At 42.8% G+C, this 23,163-nt stretch overlaps 1 protein-coding gene across 6 annotated transcripts in view; it reads left to right on the top strand.

Moving 5' to 3' along the window:
- The window catches only part of AMBRA1 (autophagy and beclin 1 regulator 1), a 215,092-nt gene that overhangs the window by 80,535 nt on the left and 111,394 nt on the right, over positions 1-23,163 (top strand). For 4 of the 6 annotated variants that reach the window (XM_040980184.1, XM_040980182.1, XM_040980179.1 and 1 more), the window contains 4 exons: positions 182-268; positions 4,542-4,721; positions 21,241-21,321; positions 22,652-22,752. In XM_040980184.1, coding sequence (XP_040836118.1) covers positions 182-268; positions 4,542-4,721; positions 21,241-21,321; positions 22,652-22,752 — 449 coding nt within the window. The remainder of the gene's footprint in view (positions 1-181; positions 269-4,541; positions 4,722-21,240; positions 21,322-22,651; positions 22,753-23,163) is intronic. The other 2 variants (XM_040980185.1, XM_040980181.1) reach the window with 1 other exon arrangement.

Here is a 23,163-nt window from a genome sequence, read left to right as displayed (position 1 = left end):
TATCCAGTGTGGGAGCTCATCATTTATTTATATCTACCTGCTTAGCCTGCAGGGAAGGGTATGATCCCAGATAGTAGGCTGCACAGGGGGACTTTGTTTATCTCAGCCCCATTTTTCCTTATGACTGACCTCTGAGTTGGTAATTGACAGGGATTATTGCCATTTTTTTAATCTCTGCTAGGAGGCTGCTGGAGTCTTCCCTCATTTCATTATCCCGTTATGATGGAGCAGGATCCAGAGAGCACCCAATTTACCCAGACCCAGCGAGGTAAGGCTGAAGTGAGAATGGCACTAGGTGGTGGGAGGGGAAGGGGTGGCCCTTGGAGTTACCAAGTTACTGGAAGCTCCGTTCCGTGCCTCTCTGGTCCTGGTGCTCTTTTGCTCTTTAGGTACAGTGTTGAGACAGGGTTTTCAGGTGATTGCAGGTAAGTGAACAGTCTGGCAGAGGATTATGACTGAGCTTTTGGCCCTTGGGGGTAATCACTGCAAGTAGAATATTAGAAAAAGAGGGGTTTTGAGGAGACCACAGTCATAGTCTCATAGTCACAGGCCAATTTTTTTTTTCAAAAAAATTTTTTTTTGTTTGTTTGGGAGAAAATTGGGGAGAGACTTGCATCATCTGATTTACTCCTCAGATACCCTGCATAGGCGAGACTGGGTCAGGCTGAATCCAGGGCATGTTTCCAACATGGGGTGGCTGGGACCTAAATAATTGAGTCATCTCCTGCTACATCCCCCGCCCCAAGAGTGCACATTCCCAGGAAACTAGAATGGAGCCTGGAACCCAGGCACTGTGATGTGGAATGGGGTGTCCCAAGCAGAATTTTTACTGCTCTGCCAAATTATTGCCCAAAGTTACTCTTTTTTCTTCTGCTAGCTTAGAGAGAGGCTATTGCCAGTGGACAACCAAAATAGGAGCAAAAGTTTTTGTTTATGGGGAAATTATTTACAAATTAAACAAACAAAAATCCCATATTTGCTATTTAAGAAGAGATTTTGGTACTACCAAAGGACAGAAGTCAAGCTCTCACAGATACTGAATTTCTAGAACCTAACTTAAGGAAGAGGTAACAGAAAAAAAGGATAACTGAATAAAACAGGTTGGCATTTTACTAAGTGGCATTTACACTTATCAGAAGCCATTTGCAATCAGAAGACGTGTGAAAAGGTAAACCATGCCCCGCCTTGCCCTGATTCTGGTTATAGAAGGCTAAGGGTGAGCTGTGCTGTTGCTATATAGCACTTAGCTGTGGAGATCAGCTCCTGGGGCTTTTTATAAGGGAAGCATAATCCTGTTGGTGATCCAGAAAGGTGGGATGTGCATGTTACTCAAGCAATACCAGAGCACACACAAGAAGACGCTATTTTAGAATGTTTGGGTGCAATGTGGCTGTTCATAGGCCAGCCAAAGCTAAATGAGTTTTGTTCCAGATTCAGGATTGTAGGTTCTCATCCTCCCCAGGATATTAAAATATTTTATTGATTCATAATTGTGTTACAATAGCATTCTTTTTGAGATGCTAGTGAATAGATTATTTGTTATATTTATTTCCTTTTCCATCCCCTAGAAATATCCAGTTCTAGGTTAAGAGAATATAAAGGATTAAGCAGTTTAAAAATAGGCAGTTATGATTACTGAAGCAATAAAGATTGGATTAGTCTGTAATTTTATTAGAAAGTTATAACCCCTCGCTAAGGGAAGGAAATTTTTCCGATAAATCAAGTACTTTCAAGCCCTGAAATAGAGAATGTGCTGCTATATAACTCTTTCTTTTAGAAAAGCAATGGGAAGGAGTCTTAGCTCCAGGATTTCTAATTGAACAAAGTTCAACAGCGATTCTTAAACATCATGTGTTTATTCTTTCTATTCTGATCTATCATAGAAAGTGCCACAGTTTATAGTGTTGGTGTTTTACATTTTCTCTTTGAGAACAAAACAAAACAAAAAATAGGTTTTTTTTTTTTATGTTTAAGAAAAATGTGTTTTTCCTTGAAAAAAATTATCAGGATTCATTAAAACATTCAGAATTTTACTAGGAATACTTTAGGGTGGTTTTTCCAACTCTTTAGTCTAATAATTGTTATTTCTTCACTGTTGGTTATTAAATTTCTTTTTCCTCTTCTGCTTCACCCTATATGGTATGTATAAACCAAAGCCTTTTGTGGAATGTCTCCTTGGTATTCAGGAACCTGGCTTCTCTGTGGATACCTCAAAGGATGAGCTAAGATATACTTGTGCTTGCTGATGTGCCAAGAATCCCTTTTTACCATATTTTTGTAACTTGGGAAATTCCTGTCTTATTGTGAAATTAAACAATTGGGGTTACAGGTGCTGAAATTGAGTCCCTAAATAAAGAGAACTCTTTATTATCATCAATATTATTTCTACCTCTATCATAAGTAATTTTTTTCCGTTAGTGCAGGCAATAAACTAGGTATGTAATTACAGTCACCTTGTTGAATCGGTACCCAAAAAAGGGGAAGAAGAAAAAGATCGTCTTTCTCCTCTTGAAGCTTTTTTCCTTTTAAATTCCTTTCTAGTCAAGAGCAACTTGATAATTTAACCAATAGTGCTTAGTTAATGCTGGAAAATTTCTGTATATTTGGTAGGTAAGAGAACAACTCTGGAGCACTGACTTTAGTCTGCTAGAAAATGTTGTAGTCTGTGATTCATTCCTGTGAACTGCAGAGCTATACAAGCCCAGATACTGCAGATTCACCAGTGGTAGCTTTTGAGAAATAGCTCTTACACTCTGATGATCTTGGCCATGTCATCTCTGCATCCGTGCCTACCTGCAGTATGACCATGATTTGGTGTTCAGTGGGTCCCAAAGATTGTCAGTGGCCTGCTTAGGAATTCCAATAGATGGTTGGCCAGAAGGACCAGCTCTCAGGACAGCACACAGTTCAGAGGCAGCTTAGGTTCCTAGCAGTCGACGGTGAGCTCTACTTTGGCCTTGGTTGGTTGGCTTAGGGAGGGTCTCTTTCAGCTTCGCTTTTCATTACCCTGGACAGAGTCTCAAAGTATTATACCATTTTGATTTATCTGTTTCCATTTCCAGTTTCAGTTTTCGCAGATTTTCATTAAAAAAAAAAAAACAGAATGTACCTGCTTTTTTCCTCTTATATTCAAACATCAAAAGAGGATGTAGAATGTGAAAGTCCCTAGGAATCCTTTGTATAATTGCTGACTCCATTTAGGTTTTTCTTGACTGTAGAAATATGTATTTAATATACGGACTAAAAAATGTTGCATTCTTCAACCCCTCCTCCTTTTTCTCCACTTAAATTTTTTTTCCAGGAAGCTTTCCTTGTGAGTACATCGGAATAATTTATTCTTTTTAATAGTTTAATTGTGTTTCTCCTTATAAATATTTACTCTGTTGCTGGTGATTTGGCTTATTTCCCAGTTTTTCACAAATGCTGATTAAGTTTCAAGAGAACTTCCTTGTGTGTGTGTGTGTGTGTGTGCGTGTGTGTGTTTAGGATCAAGTTTTTAGTGGAGTTGTTGAACCCAAGTTGTGTATCTTAGAAAAGTTTCGAGTTAGTCTTGACATTATTTAGCAGTTCATTTAATATTATTATAGAACCCTTTTTCCTATATTGTACTTCTCTGATGTTCTCCCATCCTCACCTCAAACTACATAATAGTGTTAATGAGAAATGGAGGGAAAACTTGAGGAAGAAGGAAATGTGAGGGATGGGGTTGTATACCAGAGATTTTCATGGAATATCAAGATTCTAAAGCCATCATTTAAAGAATATGAATTCAGCCTCCTGTATTTACTAGAATAGTCATAGTAAGAAAGAAGAAAAATGAACAACTGTTACCTTCTGTTGTGCTCAGTGCCTTGTAGCTTTTTGATGCTTGGTTGTTAAAAATAGGAAAATCTCTCTCTTTTTTTCTCTCTCTCTGTTAGATTTTCTGTTTTCTCAAGTATATTTTATTCTCAGTCTCTGTCCAGAACATTTTCTCCGTGTTATAATCATCCATGATGAATCTGTCAGGGTGAGATAAGACATTCAAAGAGATTGTGTGAAGCAGCTGTGTGTGCTTGCTGCAGAGAGACAGCCTGTGACGCCATATGTAGATGCGTTTGTTTTTGTTTTGATCATTTAACATTTCCACCTCCCACCCGGCTTTCTTCATGTGTAAAAGTAAAGGGGAGGTGATTGCTTAGGTCACTTTTATTTCTTAATTTTCCTTAGGGATAATGTTCAAGGAAAAATCTATGAATCTGTCTAAAGGGCACCCTGAGAAATGAAATTGGGTTCCATAGAATACTAGAAAGTTCTAGGATTAATCTCCCGGGAAAGGGTAGCTCTTGATCAGAAGATGACTGGTGAGAGTGCCTATGTGCCTGACCTCAGACCCAGGCACTGGTGGTTGCCTATTCTGTGATTCTATTCTCCTGGTGAGGTAAATGCACTTCCTTTTTCACGCCTGTGTGTTGGTTTCAATGGGAGAGCTGTACTTACCACTTTTCCTGCTGTTCCCCACACGGGTGCTAGTTGTGTTTGTCCCTCTCTGTCTCTCTCAGGTTATCTCCTGCTGCCTACTACGCCCAGAGAATGATCCAGTACCTCTCTCGGAGAGACAGTATTCGCCAGCGCTCCATGCGCTACCAACAGAACCGTCTCCGTTCTTCCACCTCCTCCTCTTCTGCAGACAACCAGGGGCCATCAGGAGAGGGAACCGACTTGGAATTTGAGGACTTTGAGTAAGTACATGCTCAGCTTGCTTATTTCCCTCTTCTCCCAGGCTTTTCCAGGCTTCTGCCAAATTGACCACTGTCTCAGCTGCCATGTAGATGGTCTTGCTTCCATCTACTAAGTTATTATTTATGAAAAACAGGATGGGGTGAGGTTCAGGAGCACTCCCACCTCTGCCAGTGGCATTGCTGATGCACTGGAGCCTGCGGGGAAGCACGGTCCTTTGGGGCTTCAGCCTGAGACAGGGAGTTACCGTGCTCCAGGCAGCTCTCTCATTTCCCTTTTGCTGATTATCGTGGATTATCTTTCTGACCAAAAGGAACGTGGCAGTTGGTGTGTGTGTTTTTTTTTTTAAACAATATAGATCTGGAGATGTCTTCCTTATTTTTACATATTTGAATTTACTTAAAAGTTGAATTTTCTGAGGTCTGTGCTGTGGTGTAGCATGCTGATCTTCTGCCCCCAAAACTGGCATCCCACATGAGCACTGATTCCAACTTCCCAATTAATTCCTACTTGTGGCCTGGGAAAGTAGGAGAGGATGGCTCGAGTTCTTATGTCCCTGCACCTACATGGGATACCAGAGGAAGCTCCTGGCTCTTGGCTTCGGATTGGCTCCATTCTGGGTGTTGTAACTACTTGGAGAGTGAACCAATGAATGGAAAACCTTTCTCTCTATGTTTTCTTCTTTCTGTAAATCTGCTTTTTTGATAAAAATAGTTTTTTTTTTAAAAGATTCATTTATTTTTATTGAAAAGGCACACATACAGATAGGAAGATCTTCTGTCTGAAGATTCACTCCCTAGGTGGCCACAGTGGCCAGAGCCGAGCACATCTGATCTGAAGCCAGGAGTCCGAAGCCTCTTCCAGGTGTCCCACGCAGATGCAGGGTCTCAAGTCTTTAGGCTATCCTCGACTGCTTTCCCAGCCACAAGCAGGGAGCTGGGTGGGAAGCAGGGGTGTTGGGATTAGAACCAGTACCCAAATCGAGGACTTTTGCTGCTACTCTACCATGCTGGTCCCAAAAATAATTTTTTAAGTTAGATTTTCTGTCTTAATACTCTGGTAAGACTGATTTTTTTTTTTCTAATTTTTAAAATATTTATTTGTTTGAAAGGCAGACTTATAAAAAGAAAGAGAGAAAGAGAGAGGTCTTCCATTCAGTGGTGCAGGAACTCAAGCACTTGGGCCATTCCCTGCTGCTTTTCTAGGAGTATTAACAGGGAAATGGATTGGAAATGGAACAGCCAGGTCTCAAACCAGTAGCCATGTAGGATTTTGAGATTACAGGTGATAGCATGGCCTGCTTTGTCACAGCACCAGTTGCTAAACTAATTCTTGGTGTGGGGGGGATTTATTGATTAATTTGAAAAGTAGAGGGACAGAAAGAGATTGATTTTCTAGCTGCTGCTCTACTCTTCTGCTAGAGGTTGTGACAGCCACACTAAGGCAAATGAAGCCAGGAAGCAAGGACTCCAGCTGGGCCACTCATGTGGAAGGCAGGAAACCAAGCTCCTGGGCCATTATATTTTGCCTCCCAGATACATAAGCAGGAAGTTGGATCAGAAGTGTGGCATATCCAGGGCTCAGACCAACAGGTATCCCAAGTGGCCATTGAAGCTGCTAGCTGCAAGTCCTGACCCCACACTAATTCTTTGAGCTCCAACTGCCTTGCTTGAAACTTTCTGTTTGTCCTCGGTTTCCCCTCCTATCCTGTCACCAGTAATCATCTGATAGTTGTCTGTCAGGTTAATAAGACGTCGTTCTTTGCTGTCTCTGTTTTTGGAGTAGCTGGCAGGGAGAGACCCGAAGGTGACTCAGTCACAGGAGCATTTACTGCTGGGTTGTGGTTTCTCAGGTGTGCTGTCCTCACCTTTCTAGCCATTTGTCATATTTTCATCCTGAATCTTGGCTTTCCTGGCTTGTATCACATCAGATATTTGACTCTTGTTTTGATTCCTCTATTTTGCTATTCTCAAACAAACAAGAGAGAAAAGTGATTAAGCATTTTCCCCCTGCTGTTTTTTTTTTTTTTTTAAAGATTTGTTTATTTTAATTGGAAAAGCAGATTTTACAGAGGGAAGGAGATTCAGAAAGATCTTCATCCATTGAATACCCCCCAATTGACTGCAATGGAGTATCTGAGACATGAACCAGTGCTCATATGGGATACCGGTGCTTGCAGGTGGAGGTTAGCCAGTTGAACCATTTCACTGTTTTTGCCCCCTGCCCCCTCATTTTGCTGTCAATATTGAAAGAAAAAAAACCTTGTTAGTTATTTTCATTCTCTTGACCCGTCTTTTCAGGTCTAAGTTCCTAAGAGTTCTCCTTCTCCCCAGCCTTCTTCCTCTTCCTCAGATGAACGCAGTTTCCCACAAGGCATCTTGCAGTAGGATTTCATGGTGTGATTGAGAAATCTCTTTACAGATTTATTTATTTTTATTGCAAAGTCAGATATACAGAGAGGAGGAGAGACAGAGAGGAAGATCTTCCCTCCGATAGTTCACTCCCTTGTGACCTCCACGGCTTGCCGGAGCTGAGCCAATCCGAAGCCAGGAGCCAGGAGTTTCTTCCAGGTCTCCCACGTGGGTGCAGGGTCCCAAGGCTTTGGGCTGTCCTCAACTGCCTTCCCAGGCCACAAGCAGGGAGCTAGATGGGAAGCATGGTCGCCAGGATTAGAACTAAGACCATATGCGATCCTGATGCATGCAAGGCGAGGATTTTAACCACTACGCTATTGTACCTGGCCCAGAAACCCACCTTTGTACCAATGTCTTCCTGATACAATCATAAACCCTGCTAGCATTTTTTTTTAAAAGATTATTTTATCAGAAAGGCAGAGTTACAGAAAAGAGGTGGGAGAAGGAGAGATAGAAAATGTCCATCCAATAGTTAACTCCCCAAGTGGCTGCTATGGCCAGAGCCGAGCTGATCCAAAGCCAGGAGTTTCTTCCTGGAGTCCTACATGAGTACAGAGTCCCAAGAACCTGGGCTGCCCTCCACTGCTCTCCCAGGCCATTAGCAGGGAGCTGGATCAGAAGTAGAGCAAATGGGATGCCACCATTCCAGATGAAGGTTTAGCCTATTGTGTCATGTAGTCAGTCCCTCCATTGTGTACTTTGGAGTGAAATGAAGAGTAAATGGGAGATTTAATTATTTGAGAAAGATACAAATGGTAACAAATGCAGGGGTGACCTGAAGCAGCTGTGCAGTGGCAAATGAAGCATAACTAATGATTTTTTTTTCTGATCCTCAACGAGCATCCTTCAGTCCACTGTAGGGCAAGATGGATGCATGTGCTTGCAGGGAAACAGAGACACGTTGTCGTGTGAGCCAAGCGCATCCCTGTAGTGAATGATGTGCTCCTGTAGATGGTGTGTCATATTCCCCCTCCCATCCTCCACCTCTCCCCCCCCAGGCAGGGTCCCTTGGGCAGCCATGGAAGCATCCTTGCTGAGGCCAATGCCCCTGAAAGCCTGGCTGTCTCTCTCAGCGTGATTGGAGGACTGGATCAGCTTTTAGCAGTGGTAAAAATGTGGGGCTCGCAACTTCTAAGCTGTATCTTGCCTCGTGACTTGTCCTTCACAGTGGAGTTCTGGGTTAGTTTAAAATGTTCTGTTCTCATCTTACCTTCCCTTTCTTCTGCTACCACCTCCTCTCTCCCCTTTCTTCCCCCTCAAACTTCCCCTGTCAGTCTGCCTCCTCCTGGTGCCCCCCCTCACCCCAATGTCCCCTCTGTGCTCTCCTCTCTCCTGGGGCTTCAGCATGACCTGAATTTACATTTCCTGCTTCACCTTTCAGGAATTCACTTACAAGGCTTTTCTCCTGGAGTCTCACATAGTTCTCTGAAGAGTGACGCTTGGTGACATTTTCCCATGCTCCTCCTCAAGGCCATCCCTGGGTATTAATGTTCTTTTCGGGCTGATGCACTTGTGGGTATTGTTGATAACATCAGCTGCAGATCAGTCAGCTCAACCTTTAGTCCAGACCTTCAGCGCAGGGTGAGGCTGACTAGTTGGTATGAATTTACAGTCTGGCATCTCTCTGACTGCTTTCCCCATCTCCCCCCTCCCTACCCCTTCTCTGAACCCCGAGAGTTTCTCTTACTCCAGACGCTGAAGAGGGAGAGAATGAAAGTTAGCAAAAGTTCCAGCCCATTTTAACTTTGCTCCCAAAATTCTTTTGCTTATCTTGGATACCAGGTGGAAAATTGGGGGCTTATCCAGTCAGAATCTCTAGTTCTTTCAGGTCTTGACAGGAGGCCTCCTAACTGAGTGCCATTCAAAGAACTGGTTCTTCTGTTAGCTTTTTTTCCTTCACTTCAACCTCTTTGATCCTTGTGCTTGCTAAGTGATAGAATATTTTGGTGTTTTTGGGTTCATCTCACAGAAGTTGTGTAAAGTCCCCAGAAAATCAAGAGAGCCATTATCCAGAATGCTTCTTTTTGGTGCTTTTCCGTTATCCATTGAATGAAACATATAGGCTATAAGAATATTCTTCATGTTATACTAATTAATAACTCTCTAAAACATTTGTAATATTTTATGCTAAAGTATCTTATATATGGGTGCTGTTGAATTTCTTCCTTGATTCTTATATTGGCCTAATGAGGTGTTTAGTGCATTGTAGTATTTTTCCAATTGAGAATATTAAGACTTGGCCAAATCAGGTGTGTCTGATTAGAAAACAATAATAGGAGCATTTAGGGTCTAAATTGGATTGTCTTGCAGATTTACAAACCTTTAAAGTGATGTACCACTCACTTTGAGCGCTTCCACAAGCTGGCTGTGAGAGAAGCCCGCTGAGATTTCTCTAGGGAGAATGGCTTAGTAGGTTTGCTGGCATCAGGTTACGTTTTCTGTTCTTGGTGTGTCGATTAATGACCCTCTTCCCAGGCAGGCATCCCTACTTGCCATTCATCTCTGTCCATGATGAGGATTGAGACTGCAGGATACCTATGCTTATGAAAATGCACAAGCAGGATATTCAGAAACCTGCTGTCAGCGGGTCTTCCCTGATGCCCTCAGCAGCTGTCATGGCATAAAGATGTTCCCACACAGGGTAAAGGCGTGACTGCCTGTGACATTACTGTCTGCCTGCTTTGGAGCCCAGACCACCTACTAGGACAGAGGTGGCAAATAAACATAAAGAAAACTCCCATTTTCGTTTTCACATCCCCGTGGAAAAGGAGGGAGGTTTTCCTAAAGCCCAGCTTAAATGCTCATAGTTGCTAAGGCTTGCATAAAGCTCATTTGCTTTTCTGTTATTTCAGTTGGCTTTGCCCCTTTCTTCCGTTTAACTGTTGCTTTAAATGTAACTATATAATCCCGGAAGTATCTCCAGTTCCTACTCCTGCCCTTCTTGGCTCTTTGTGTAGCTAATTTGCCTTCCAAGGAAAAGAATACTGTGCATGTGAAGTCCTTCTTAATAACAATCAAAACTAGAGAAGCCTGAAATTAGATCGTATTTTTACCATACACAACAATCACCGGGAAGTACATTTCAGTAAGAATTCACAATCTCTCAGGCTTAAGATGAAGACTGTAGATTTCTTATTTCTCTTTTTAAATTTTTCTTAGTTTTTATTTTTTGTCATTGTTTTTTGAAAGACAGAGAGAAAAATTTTCTGCTGCTTTCATCCCAAATTACTCACAACAGCAAGAGCTGGGCCAGGCCCACGTTAGGAGATCCAAGGGATCCACATAATTGTGCAGCACTGTTGTCTGCCAGAATATGCATTTTCAGGAAAACTGGATGGAAAGTGTAGAAGCTGGGACACACATGGGCACTCCATTATGGTTGTAGATGCCCCAAGCAGTGTCTTAACCACTACAAATGTCTGCCATTAATATTTTCCCCAGTTGAGGGGTGGAAATTGGGGAGAGGGGACTCCTAGACTATACAGAATTGTACCATAAAATTCAAAATTTTAAATAAAAATAAAACCTAGAAAAATATAAACAAACGAACAAATAGATTTTCCTCTTAAAAACAAAACCAAACAATAGGCCAGTGTGCTGGTATATTAGTCCTGTTTTCTGCATGTGCCAGCATTCCGTATGGGCATCAGTTTGGTATTTGGCTACTGCACTCCCAATCCAGGTCCCTGCTTATAGCCTGGAAGTGCAGTAGAAGATGGCTCACATTATTGTGTATCTGCATTCATGTGGAAGTCCTGGAAGAAACTCCTGGCTCTGAATTAGATCAGCTCCACATGTTTCAGCCATTTGGGAAGTGAACCAGCAGATGAAAGATCTTTATGTTTCTCTTTCTCGCTATAATTCTGCCTTTCAAAGAAAAATAAATAACTCTTTAAGGAAAGAGAAAATAAATACATTTACCTGTTTGAAAGAGCGGTAGAGAGTGAGCCAGAGAGAGAGAGGTATCTTGCATACACTAGTTCAAATTCCCCAGGCTATTTTACAACAGCTCTATCTGGGCCAGGCTACAGCCAGGAGTCAGGGATTCACTCCATCCTGGTCTCCCACAGGAATGGTGGAGTTCAAGTCCTTCAGTCATCATCCACTGTCTGCCCAGCAGGTTAGGAAGCTGAATCAGATGCACAGCAGCTTGGGCTTGAACTGTCACTCTGACAGGCATTGCTACTTTCATAATTCTTCTAATTTATCTGGTATATTTCAGCCCACTTCACCCAGAAATCAACACTGTGACCAAAAATAGAAAATATTTGCTTGTGAAGAGAATATTGGTCACTTCTGGGTACCAGAGGTGGATTTAGTTTGTCATAACATGTACAGCAGTGTACGTGTACAGAGGAGCTTCATGTTGCAAGAGCTTCTCCTTATTGTCTTCCTGGTAGATAACTAGCCAAAATAGACATCTGACAACAAAGCCTTTTTTTGTTTGTTTGTTTTTTTAATGTGGTCTTCCCTTATTCCTTATTTTTCAAAACAAAATATACTAGTGGTGGGTGTTGTGGCCACAGTGTTTTCAGCTGCCCTTTAGGAGACCTGCATCCCTGAGTAGGAGTGTTTGGGATCCAGTCACACCTTCATCTTCTAATTCAGCTGCCTGACAATGAAATCTTTCAGAAGTCTTCACAGAGGAGTCCTTTGTTGTGCTACTGGTTCACTTGCTGTCTGTGACACTGACATTCCGTGTGAGTGCTGCTGGGTCAAGTCCCAGCTGCTTCACTTCTCATCCAACTCCCTGCTAAAGCACCTGGGAAAGCAGTGGACCGTGACTCAAGTACTTGAGTCCATACCAGCTATGTGGGAGACCCAGATGAAGCTCCTGGCTCGCTGGTTCAGCCTGGCCCACCCTGGCTTTTGCAGCCATTGTGAGTGCACCACCAGCTGAAAGATTTCTGACTGTCTTGTCCCCTCTCTCTAATTCTGCCTTTCCAATAAATTTTTTAAATTATTTTTAAAAATGTCCATGGAAAATGAAATTTAAAACAACAGCAAGACAAAAGTCTTCATAGTTAAGATACTAGCATCCCTACACTGATGTATCTGACTTCAATATGTGACTCGCTTTTGTCACCAGCTTCTTGTTAATGCTGACACCAGCAGGTAGAAGTGATGGATCAAGTGGTTGGAGACCTGGGCTCCTGACTGTGGCGCACTCCAGCCCTGGCTGCCCTTTTGATATGACAGATTTAATCACATCATGATAGAGAAACTGTGTTGGAAACCAAGGAGTAGTACTTTCTTTCTTTTTTTTTCTTTATTATTTTTTAAAATAATGATTACATGGTTGATCAGGGTGGGAAAGGGAAGGAGTACTTTCATCAAGCATTGATTTTGATGACTTGTGAGACTCTTAGACTGCCAATTCCAGCACTGAGGTCACACATTCTTGTTGGTACTTAGTGCAGCTCCCTCTTTGGAGCTCAGAGGAGTCAGCAACTCATCTCTGCTGACAGTGACACAATGTGTAAGGAGAGAAAGTGTAGGCAACCTCGGTCTGAAATGGAGTTGCCTTTGTTTCTTTTACTTCCAAACCACAGACTCTTTATTGTTCATCCTGTAAGAGAAATTCTCATGACAAGTACTCTTTACAAACTGTAACCTGCTACAGCAACCAGGAACCAAGCAAGCGTCTAAATTTGTTGAGTGGTGTGATTATGCAGAATTAATTCTTCAGATGGGATGGGATAAAAACTGTTCCTTTCCTGTTTACCAGATAGTTTAAAATAAAATTTACGATTGATTTTTGTAGTGGTTCATTCCTTTTACAAGAGAGGGTTTTTTGAAAGATATGTCTTGAAAATAAAGTCTTTCTGTAGTTAGAGGAGAAAAGTAAGTCAATGCAGTCATAGAAACATGGGGTAATATGGGATGTTTTGGGCATCACCCTGTTGACAGGGTTCTCTGGACTATAGAATGTAAGGCCCTAGTTTTATAGTGGCTCTAGCATGAGTACCTAGAGAATGTAGTAAGTTACCATTGAATGTTTGGGACAGCATGGAAGGAGCAAAGTATTTGGGGATACACAAAAAGGCTTTGCACACTTGGACTGTGTATTAAAGGCTGTCTGAGACATTAAGAAGTGAATTTATGTGTGGGATGGATGGACATTCTTCTTTTATGGAGGTTCTTGATAAATAGCTTAAGTAAGTCCAGAGACAAGATATTTCACTGGTTTATTCAGGGTCCCTAAATAGATCCCTGGCTATTGCTATAGTGTTTGTGACATGAGAGCAACCAGAAAGCCCTGTGCCATGCAGGGCCTGGATGCTTGGCTGTGTAGTCTGATGTTTGTTTATCTCAGGCCAGTTCATATTCGTTGTGCTAGCTCCAGCAGTGCCAGTTAAGGCAACTTAATACGGCAAGAGGACTGAGGCAGAGGAATGAGTTAAAAGGCAGCAGGCTTAGTACAGACAAGGGTCGTCAAGGATTGAATGTCAGCATCACGTGTGAGAAACCATGGTGGTTTTTTCCTAAGAGGGGGGCCTCTGTTTGGGTATTCCTGGTAAAGTGAGCTTCTGGAAAGCATAGGAACTGGGAAAACTGGAAAGCACATTGTGTTTGGAGCCTCTTACTGCTCCAAATACAGTGTTACCCAAGTCCCTTTTTATTCTTCCTAAAGCCAGTTTTGAATTTAAATGTATAAAGTAGCACATTGACTCTGGAGCAGCAGTGACTGGAGTAAGGGTTGCTGTCATCACCTGCTGATCTCCCCAGCCTGACAGTTACTGTGTGCAAAGTGGTTCTGGCTCCTGGTCATGGCTGATTGTGATTTGTCATCTGATCTGGAGCAAGTCCTTGTCCCATCCTAGGTAGACCTCAGTTTCTAATTTGTAAAATACAATCAGATAACCTCTGAAGTCTCTTCTAGTCCTAAGGGTCTTGAAACTGTCTTGTAGCTAACTACTTGGGAGAATTTTCTTGCACTCAGCAGAAAAATATTGAAGACTCAGAAGTGAGTCTTCCTGATCATTAGGAATGGGCTACCTGGTACCTGTCAAGCCCCAATATATTTGTAAAACGTACCCCTACCTGAATTCTCTTTGTCAAGGATTCTGAGCTGCTGCTTAGAAATGCATAACACTGTTGGCAGCTTTAGAATTAGTACCCTTTATAGGGAAGTAAAATTTATATGAATATTTATTATGGGGCTTGCTGAAGAAGAGTCTGGATTGTGCCTGAGCTTAGAATGGGAAAATACAGAAGGAAAGAATTAAACAGCCAGGGGGGTTTGGGAGGATGAAGACAACCGCTTAGATTCAAATGTTTATTTTTTAACATGAAGTGCACATTTAGAATATGGATTTGCATAATGTAGGCAGATGAAATTAAAAGGTAGAATAAAGGAGGAAAGGAATTTGTAAATGGTGATTATCTCTTTTATTACTATTCCTTATTAAAAAAAAAAAAGTAAAGCTCTACAGTTCCTGAAGGCCTGTGTCATCGGTCTCCTGTGAATGGCATCAGCTGGGATCATCTGTCTGCTAGAAATGTTAAGTTCTGTAGATGTTCAGGTCCTTGCAAGCAAAGATGGAAGCCTCAGTTTCTTTTCGTTCTTTCCTTTTTTTTTTTTCCCCTTAAAGATTTCCTTACGTTACTTTTAAGCCAAAATTAGAGAGAGATCTTCCGGCTGCTGGTTCACTCCCCACAAGCCCACCACAGCCAGAGCTGGGCTGATCCAAAGCTAGAAGCCTGGAGTTTCTGAATCTTCCAAGTGGGTGCAGGGACCCTGGGGCTTGGGCCGTCCTTTTGCTTTTCCAGACCATTAGCAGGGAGCTGGATCAGAAATGAAGTAGCAAGGAGCAAGCCAGCACCACAGGTGGAGGATTTGCTTGCTAGCCACCATACCAACCCGTGTAAATTCAGTATCAACTAGCAGCACCTAGTAACTAAATAATGTAACAAAAATCACTATGCTGTCCAGGGACAAGAATATCAACCTGGTCTTCTGTTGTCTAGACATTGAGTAGAAAAAGTAGAACATAAGAAAACAAGTATATATTTTTTCATGTTCAATTATTTATTTGCTTTTAATTTTTTCTTCTTAATTTTTTAAAAATTAATTTTTATTTGTATTATTTTCCATGATATGGCTCTGTAGATACAGGGATTTCCTCCCTTCCTTCCTCTCCTCCCCTCCCCCACCCCCTTTTCCCACAAATAGTTCAGTTCTTCAGCAGCAGTCACAAGTCCACCATTCTGCTATTGGATTTGCATCATGGCCTTATAGGTACAGCAATGGTAGAGAGTCCAGTGTCACATTGCCAGGTATTTTTTTAAACAGTCTAGTTTTCAGCAGGGTCAGCTCTGTCCTGTCAAGAGGACAGTGGCCTTTTGAGCATTTTGCTGCAAGAGTTTCATTTATGACGATCCGAGTCAGAGCCATTTGTCACTGGGAAACAGTGACAGGCTGGCGTCTGGTCAGGACTCAGACAGTAGTGTGTAGGTGTATTTTTCATTTCTTTCAATTACAACCTCCTTTAAGGCAATTAATCCCGGACATTTAGCAAAATGTGTTTCTCCCTTGTTCTGGAGACTGTCTCCTTAAATTCAGCACATGTCTTGGGAGCCTGATTGCTTGAAGGATGTTTTTTTCCCTTATAAAATCTTTTATAAGAAAATACTGGTTTTTTTCCCCCCTCCTATCCTTTCCCAGTACCCCTCTGAGAGTTAATCAGAGATACACAGAGTTCAGCAACAGGGAAAGCCATTAATACCCCAGCCAGCTTCTACCCTGCTGGCTCAGAGGCAGCTTCTGGCTGTTGAAATTGATGAGGATTTCTCTGGTGTTTCCCTGTAAAGTGTTCCTCCTGTGTTGGAGGAACAATCGCAGTCTATTTGCATACTCTGTTTGCCTTTTATCAGCCTCCCACCCCCACCACAGAAGGCTATTGATTGTGTTATGGCAGACCCCCGTGTTGAGCACCCTCTGCTCTCATTAGGATACACTGTCTCTGGGCTTGCCTTTCTCCCACCGTTCATCTGGCAGACATCTTCCACTCCACTCACGGCCTGTCTCTGCCTGATGAATCCTAATGTTGCCTTCTTCCGTTGCCTGGATCCTTGCTGTACATGGGCCTTGCATCATCACTGAACTGAGAAGCAGGCTCTTAACCAGTTTTAAGTGCTTCCATTTTTACACATAGATTTATTTATTTGAAGGATAGAAAAAGAGGAGAGGGAGGGAGGGTGAGAGATCCTTTACCTGCAGACTTACTCCATGAAATGACTGCAGCAACTGAGGGTGGGCCAGGCTAGAGCCAGGAGCCAGGAGCCAGAAAGTGCGTCTGGATCGCCCACATATGTGATCTGAACTCAAGCACTTGAGCCATCATTCTCTGTTTCTTCCAAGATATGCCAGCAGGGAGCTGGGTCCGAAGCAGAACAGCCTGCACTGCCATCTGGGATGTAGGCATCTCAAGTGGTGGCTTGAGCTGCTGTGCCACAGCCCCCTAATTTAAAGACTTAATTTTGTGGTCTTTTCTTTGAGCTCTTAGCAGTAATCCCTCTTACCATGATTCAACTCTGCTCCCAAATATTCCCTGCTTTGAAATTTGTTTCTGGAACAGAACTCCTCATCCTGGACTCACATTTGATTCTGCAGAACCTTCAGAGTTGGTAGTTACTCTTTTCACTTCTAGTTTATTTCAGGCTGTGATATGGGTCTGGAATTTTTGCATGCTAATACTAAAACCAAAGACTTTTTCTTCTTGTCTAACATATTTTTGTTTGTTTTATTTTTTTCCAGCTTGGCATCACCTAGTTTTGTTTTCATGGCTTTCCTAATTGTATAAGTTATAATTTCCTAATTTATAAACTATTTTTTGCTATAGATTGTTTTACATATATCCCTCTTTCTCCACCAGCACCCCATAACTTCGTTAGTATCTCTTTTGTGTATTGGCTCCACTTCATGTTTTCCTAATCATTTTGGTTACTAATCATTTCTCCGTTGCTAGACTTCTCAATACCATTTAGATTATTTTCCCATTTTTAGTCAAGACGTAGATTTGAGAACCAGCACATGCATCTCCACTTACTTGATATATTGCTTCTTTTATGGTAGCTGACAATAATCTTCAGACTGACTTTGCTTATATCTGAGCCAGCTGACCTCATCCTTATTTTCCCTTCTATATTCCCCAGTTGCCTCCAAATTATAAAGTCATTAACTCTGGCCATGTCTGCATGTTTGCAGAAGAGTTCGTGGAGGGATGTGCATTGTGAAAAATTCTGCATCAGTTTCAAAAAATTATATCAAAATTTATTGTATAATTTCCTTTTCCATGAAGTTTTTGAAGTACAATCATGTTTCAAACTCCCCTCTTTTATCTTCACTTTTTCTTTAAAGTATTTTTTAGAAAGATTTATTTTTATTGGAAAGGCAGATTTGCAGAGAGAAAGAGAGACAAAAGTCTTCCATACACTAATTCATTCCCTAAGTGGCTACAATGGCTGGAGCTGAACTGGTCAGAAGTCAGGAGTTTGCTCTCGGTCTCCCACAAGGATGCGGGTCCCAAGGCTTTGGGCTGTCCTCGACTGCTTTACCAAACGACAGGCAGGTTCCTGGATGGCATGTAGAGTAGCCAGGGTACAAACCGGCACCCATATGGGATCCTGGTGCATGCAAGGCAAGGACCTTAGCCATTAAGCTACTATGCTGGGCCCCTCTCCGCTTTTTGATGTGTGGCATGATGTGTATATAACATCAGGAGCTGGTGATATGGCACTGTAGGGGAACATTTTTGCCTGGGATGCCCAGCATCCTATGAGGCTGACAGTTCAGGTACCGGCTACTTTATTTCTGATTCGGCTCACTGGTAATGAACCGGGAAAAGCAGCAAAAGATTGTTCCAGTACTCTAGACCTCTGTCAACCATGGTGAGCGGGGGGGGGGGGGGGGGGGGGGGGGGGGGCACGGAATGTCCTGCTTGGAGTTTTAGGCTGCTTCTGCCAGGTCTACCCTAGTCAGCTGTGGCCATTTGGGGAGTGAATCAGGGGATAGAAGATCTTCCTCTCTATAACTCTGCTTTCCAAATAAATAAGTAAATCTTAAAAAACAAATAAACAAACATGGAATTTACCATTTTAAGATCCCCACTTTTTCTTTCTCTCTTTTTTTTTGTTTTTAAGATTTATGTATTTTTATTGGAAAGACAGAAAGACAGAGAGGAAGATCTTCCTGCTGATGATTCACTCCGCAAGCATCCGCAATGGCTAGTGCTGAGCTATCTGAAGCCAGGAACTTGGAGCTTCCTCCAGGTCTCCCACGTGGGTTCAGGGTCCCAAGGCTTTGGGCTTTCCTCGACTGCTTTCCCAAGTCACAGGCAGGGAGCTGGATGGGAAGCAGGGCCGCCAGGATTAGAACCAGCACCCATACGGGATTCTGGTGTGTTCAAGGTGAGGACTTTAGCCACTACGCTGTCAAGCTGGGCCCGATCCCTACTTTTTCAAAAAATTGAGGAAAGAGCCTTTAAAAAAAAGTTGATTGTTTTGGTTTTAATTGCAATAAAAAGAGGACTGTGGTATATATTGTGTTGAATCCACATTTTTCTTTATCTCTGGTGTTTGTCCAGAGTCCCAGGTTTTTTAACCAAGTTCCTTTTATTCTTTGGGCAGTCGCACTTAACCTCTCTCTCTGCTCGTCACTTCCGCCAGCCTTGTGGAGTGCACTGTTTGTTGTCCAGGAGTGTGGTTCCTTGGGCCTTGCAGGCACCAACTGTCAGCACCACTGTGGGAATACCAGTTTTCTCCTGTTACCTGTAGGACTAAGCCTTTGAATTTGTCCCATGATACTTCTTGGTAGATTAGCTTCAGTTCAGCCTTTCCTTAATTCTCCGGTTTTTGCCCTTTCCAGACCTTTTTCACTTCTCTCAGGGTGATTAGTTATACCTTCAGTGCCTGTTGATAAGTAGTAACAAAAAGCACAGTGGGTTAAGCCACTTCTTGTGTTGCCAGCATTGCATATGGGCATTAGATCACGTCTCAGCTGCTCCACTTCCAATATAGCTCCCTGCAAATAGCCTAAGAAAAGTAGTTGAAAATGACCACTCACATGGGAGACCCAGATGAAGCTCCTGGTTTCAGCCTGACCCAGACTTGGTCGTTGTGGCCATTTAAGGAGTGCATCAGTAGGTGGAAGGTTGCTCTATGTGTTGCTGCCTCTCTCTGTAACTTTGACAAATAAATTAAATAGTAAATATTTAAATAAGAACTTAAAAGGTACTTAATACAGGAGAGTTATTGATTTAACAGGCGATAAGGAAAACACACTGTGGTTCACCACAGGCTAATCTTCCACCCTGTTGTTCCAGCATCCCATGTGGGTGCCAGTTCCTATCTCAACTGCTCTGCTTCCCATAAGCTCCCAGCTTATGGCCTAGGAAAGAGGCAGAGGGTGGTTTTCAATTCCTTGGGACCCTGTACCCTTGTGAGAGAACCAGAAGAAGTTCCTGGCTCCTAGATTCAGATCATCCAAACTCCGACCATGCAGCCCTTGGGGAGTGAACCAGAAGAGGGAGGATCTCTAATCTCCTTCTCTCTGTAATTTTGAATTTCAAATAAAATAAATAAATCTTTTTGAAAAAATTTGTTTATTAGGGACAGTACGATAGCTTACAGTTTTGTCCTCTACTTGTGGTGCTGGCATCCTGTGTGGGTATTGGTTTGAGTTCAGCTGCTCCATTTCTGTTCCAGTTTCCTGTTAGTGGCCTTGGAAAACAGGGGGAATGCCCACATGGGATGCTAGCATTGCAGGTAGAGGCTTAACCTACCGTGCCAGGGCACCAACCCCTACTTTTATTTTTAGAAATTTATTCATTTATTTTATTATGTATTTGTAAGGCAGACAGAGAGGGGGAGAGGCAGAGATCTTTTATCCTCTCTGATACTTTTTTTTTTTAAAGATTTATTTATTTATTGGAAAGTCAGATATACACAGAGGAGGAGAGACAGAGAGGAAGATCTTCCATCCGATGATTCACTCCCCAAGTGAGCGCAATGGCCGATGCTATGCCAATCCGAAGCCAGGAGCCAGGAACTTCTTCCCGGTATCCTACATGGATGCAGAGTCCCAAGGCTTTGGGCCGTCCTTGACCACCTTCCCAGGCTACAAGCAGGGAGCTGGATGGGAAGTGGAGCTGCTGGGATTAGAACCGGCGCCCATATGGGATCCTGGTGTGTTCAAAGACTTTAGCCACTAGACCACACCACTGGGCCTTTTTTTTTTTTTTTTTTTTTTAAGTTTTTTTTTTTTTTTTTTTTTTTTAAAGATTTATTTTTATTATTTTTTATTGGAAAGGCGGATATACAGAGAGGAGATACAGAGAGGAAGATCTTCCATCCGATGTTTCACTCCCCAAGTGAGCCGCAACGGGTCGATACTATGCCGATCCGAAGCCAGGAGCCTCTTCTGGGTCTCTCACGCGGGTGCAGGGTCCCAAAGCTTTGGGCCGTCCTCGACTGCTTTCCCAGGCCACAGGCAGGGAGCTGGAAGGGAAGCGGGGCTGCCGGGATTAGAACCGGCGCCCATATGGGATCCCGGGCGTGCAAGGCGAGGACTTAACCACTTGCGCCACCGCGCCGGGCCCAAGTTTTTGTTTTTTTTAAAAATTTTTTCCTTGCAGTTATCAGTAATCACTGATTTTTTTCCATATAAGAGACCTAAATAGATTTATTTAGAGATAACCATGTAGGAAATGAAATTGTTAGAGGAATTTTTCTTCTTTATGATCCCCAAAGGCCAAACTTTCCTCATATCTGTTAATATAGAAAAAGAAGTGTGTGTGTATTTGTGCCCATTCCAGATCCAAAAAACTGAACTTGGCTATACTCTTCAATGCTGCAGGGTTTAGAGACCGCATGTATTCCAGAAAAATAGCTCTTCCTTCCTGAACAGCTTCTAACTTGGAGTTGAGGCACTGCAGAAATGCAATATATTAATGTGCAACCAAATTAGCAAGCAAGCAAGATGATTTGTTTTTGTGCAGTCTTCTGCTAAGTGCAGGAATTTAATTTGGGGGTTGTTTGTCTTTTGGGCTGCTGGGGAAATCTGCCTTAGTGTCTGTCTTACGTGCAGTCTTTCTGTTTTCTCTAGGGACAGTGGTGACAGATCCAGGCACCGAGCTCCACGTAATGCCCGGATGTCTGCTCCTTCTCTTGGACGCTTTGTCCCAAGGTAAGATTTGGTTTGTGAATCCCAGGAAAAGAAGGAAAAATGTTTATTTTCAACAGCTTACGTAGACATTAATATTCCGTGGTTCATTCTTTAAAATACTCAGACTGGACCATACCGAGGTCAGAAAACAGGAACTCAGTCTGGGTTCCCCCACCCCTCCTTAAGTGGCAGACATTGAACCACTTGAATACTCTAGGGTATGTTAGCAAGAAGCTGCATTGGAGAGAGGAGCCAGAATTTAAACCTGTGCACTCCTGTGTAGGTTGTGGCCATCCCAAGTGGAAAATTAAGTAGTGCATCAAATGCCTGCTCCAGAGGGAGCCTTTTGGAGAGCCCTGAACCCTGCAGCATAGGGTAGTGTTTGCTACTTGCTCTTTGATTGTCCACATCTGCATTATTTCCCAGGGAGCCTGTAGTCCAGCCCTGCCACCTAAAGACATGTTATCAGATAGCCATTATAGAAAGTGATAGAAAGTGGCCATGGGGTGTGTGCTGTGGTGCAACCTTTTCAATAAAAATAGTCTTTAAAAAAAACAACCGTATCCAGTAGTAGAGATCCTAATGCTCAAATGCTGGATCCCTTCCCATCCCTGGCTTCCGGCAGAGGAGCACCTCGGCAGGGCCCAGGTGATGGCGCAAGCACTTGTCCCTGCCACCTCCAACATGGGAGACCCTGAAGGAGTTCCTAGCTTCTGACTTTTTCCTGCCCCTGTCCCAAGTTGTCACAGACAGTTGAGGGATGTGGTAGTAGTAGACGTGAGCTCTCTGCCTCTCAGATAGTTTTAATAATTTATAATACAGACTACAGGATTCACTGACCCTAAGAAATCCATAGAAGTACAGAAAAAGGAGTAGAAATTGCCACGGGTTTCCTGTAACATATTTATACCTTGTTCCTGCCCCGAAGTACTTCAAGGCTTCCATTCCTGAAGAAGATGCCCCCAATATACCTTTTTTTTGCAAATATCTAATTTGAAAGAGTTAGAGAGAGATCTTCCATTTCTCAATTCACTCCCCAGATGACTGGACAGCTGAGCCTTTCTGAAGCCAGGAACTTCACTTGGGTCTCCCACTTGGGTACAGGGCCCCAAACACTTTGGCCGTCTTCTCCTTTCCCAGCTAATGAGCAGGGAGCTGGATTAGAGATGGAGCTCCCACATGGGATACCAACACTGCAGCCAGGAGATGAGCTTTCTTTGCCAACACGAATGTGGCTGTCTTAATTGCCAGGCCAAACTCTCCCTTACCCTGGAGTTTTTTCATGGTGGATAGTCAATCTTTTGTTTGTGGAGTCTTTAGTTATCTTTTCCCCTGTGATCCCTTCTCCTAGGCGTTTCCTGCTGCCTGAATACTTGCCTTATGCTGGGATTTTTCATGAACGCGGACAGCCTGGCCTGGCTACTCACTCTTCTGTTAACAGGGTCCTGGCAGGTAAGGACTTCAAAATTGGGGACAGGCAGGGAGTGAGCCAGAAACCTTTACTCCATTACCTGTATTCTCAGGATTCTGCCTTTGCATCCAGCTAAAAGCACTGTTTGGGGCTCCTGTGCTTCAATGCCAGAAACGACAGGGTTAAGGAAGATGATTCTCTTGCCCATTTCTACTGCCTTCAAAACTTAAAAAAGAAAAAAGATGTTTCTTAATCCAGCAATTAAATTCTGGCTACACTTAGAACTGTCTTGTTCCTATTTTGCTGAGTAAGATGCTCAGGCATCAGATCTTGTGATTTAATAGGGGGCCCAGTACTCACCTCTGTGCCCTTTAGTACTGTCAGCATGTGGACTTTCCAAGTACCATCTAATCTTCTGTGGAAGGTGGAGGGGGAAAACCCCATACAGCTGA

The sequence above is a fragment of the Ochotona curzoniae genome, unplaced genomic scaffold (assembly GCF_017591425.1).
Source record: "Ochotona curzoniae isolate NIBS_2020 unplaced genomic scaffold, NIBS_Ocur_1.0 contig_3432, whole genome shotgun sequence".
Classification (NCBI taxonomy): Eukaryota; Metazoa; Chordata; class Mammalia; order Lagomorpha; family Ochotonidae; genus Ochotona; species Ochotona curzoniae.
The sequence above is the reverse complement of the archived record's forward strand: the minus strand, read 5'-3'. Positions and strand labels throughout refer to the sequence as shown.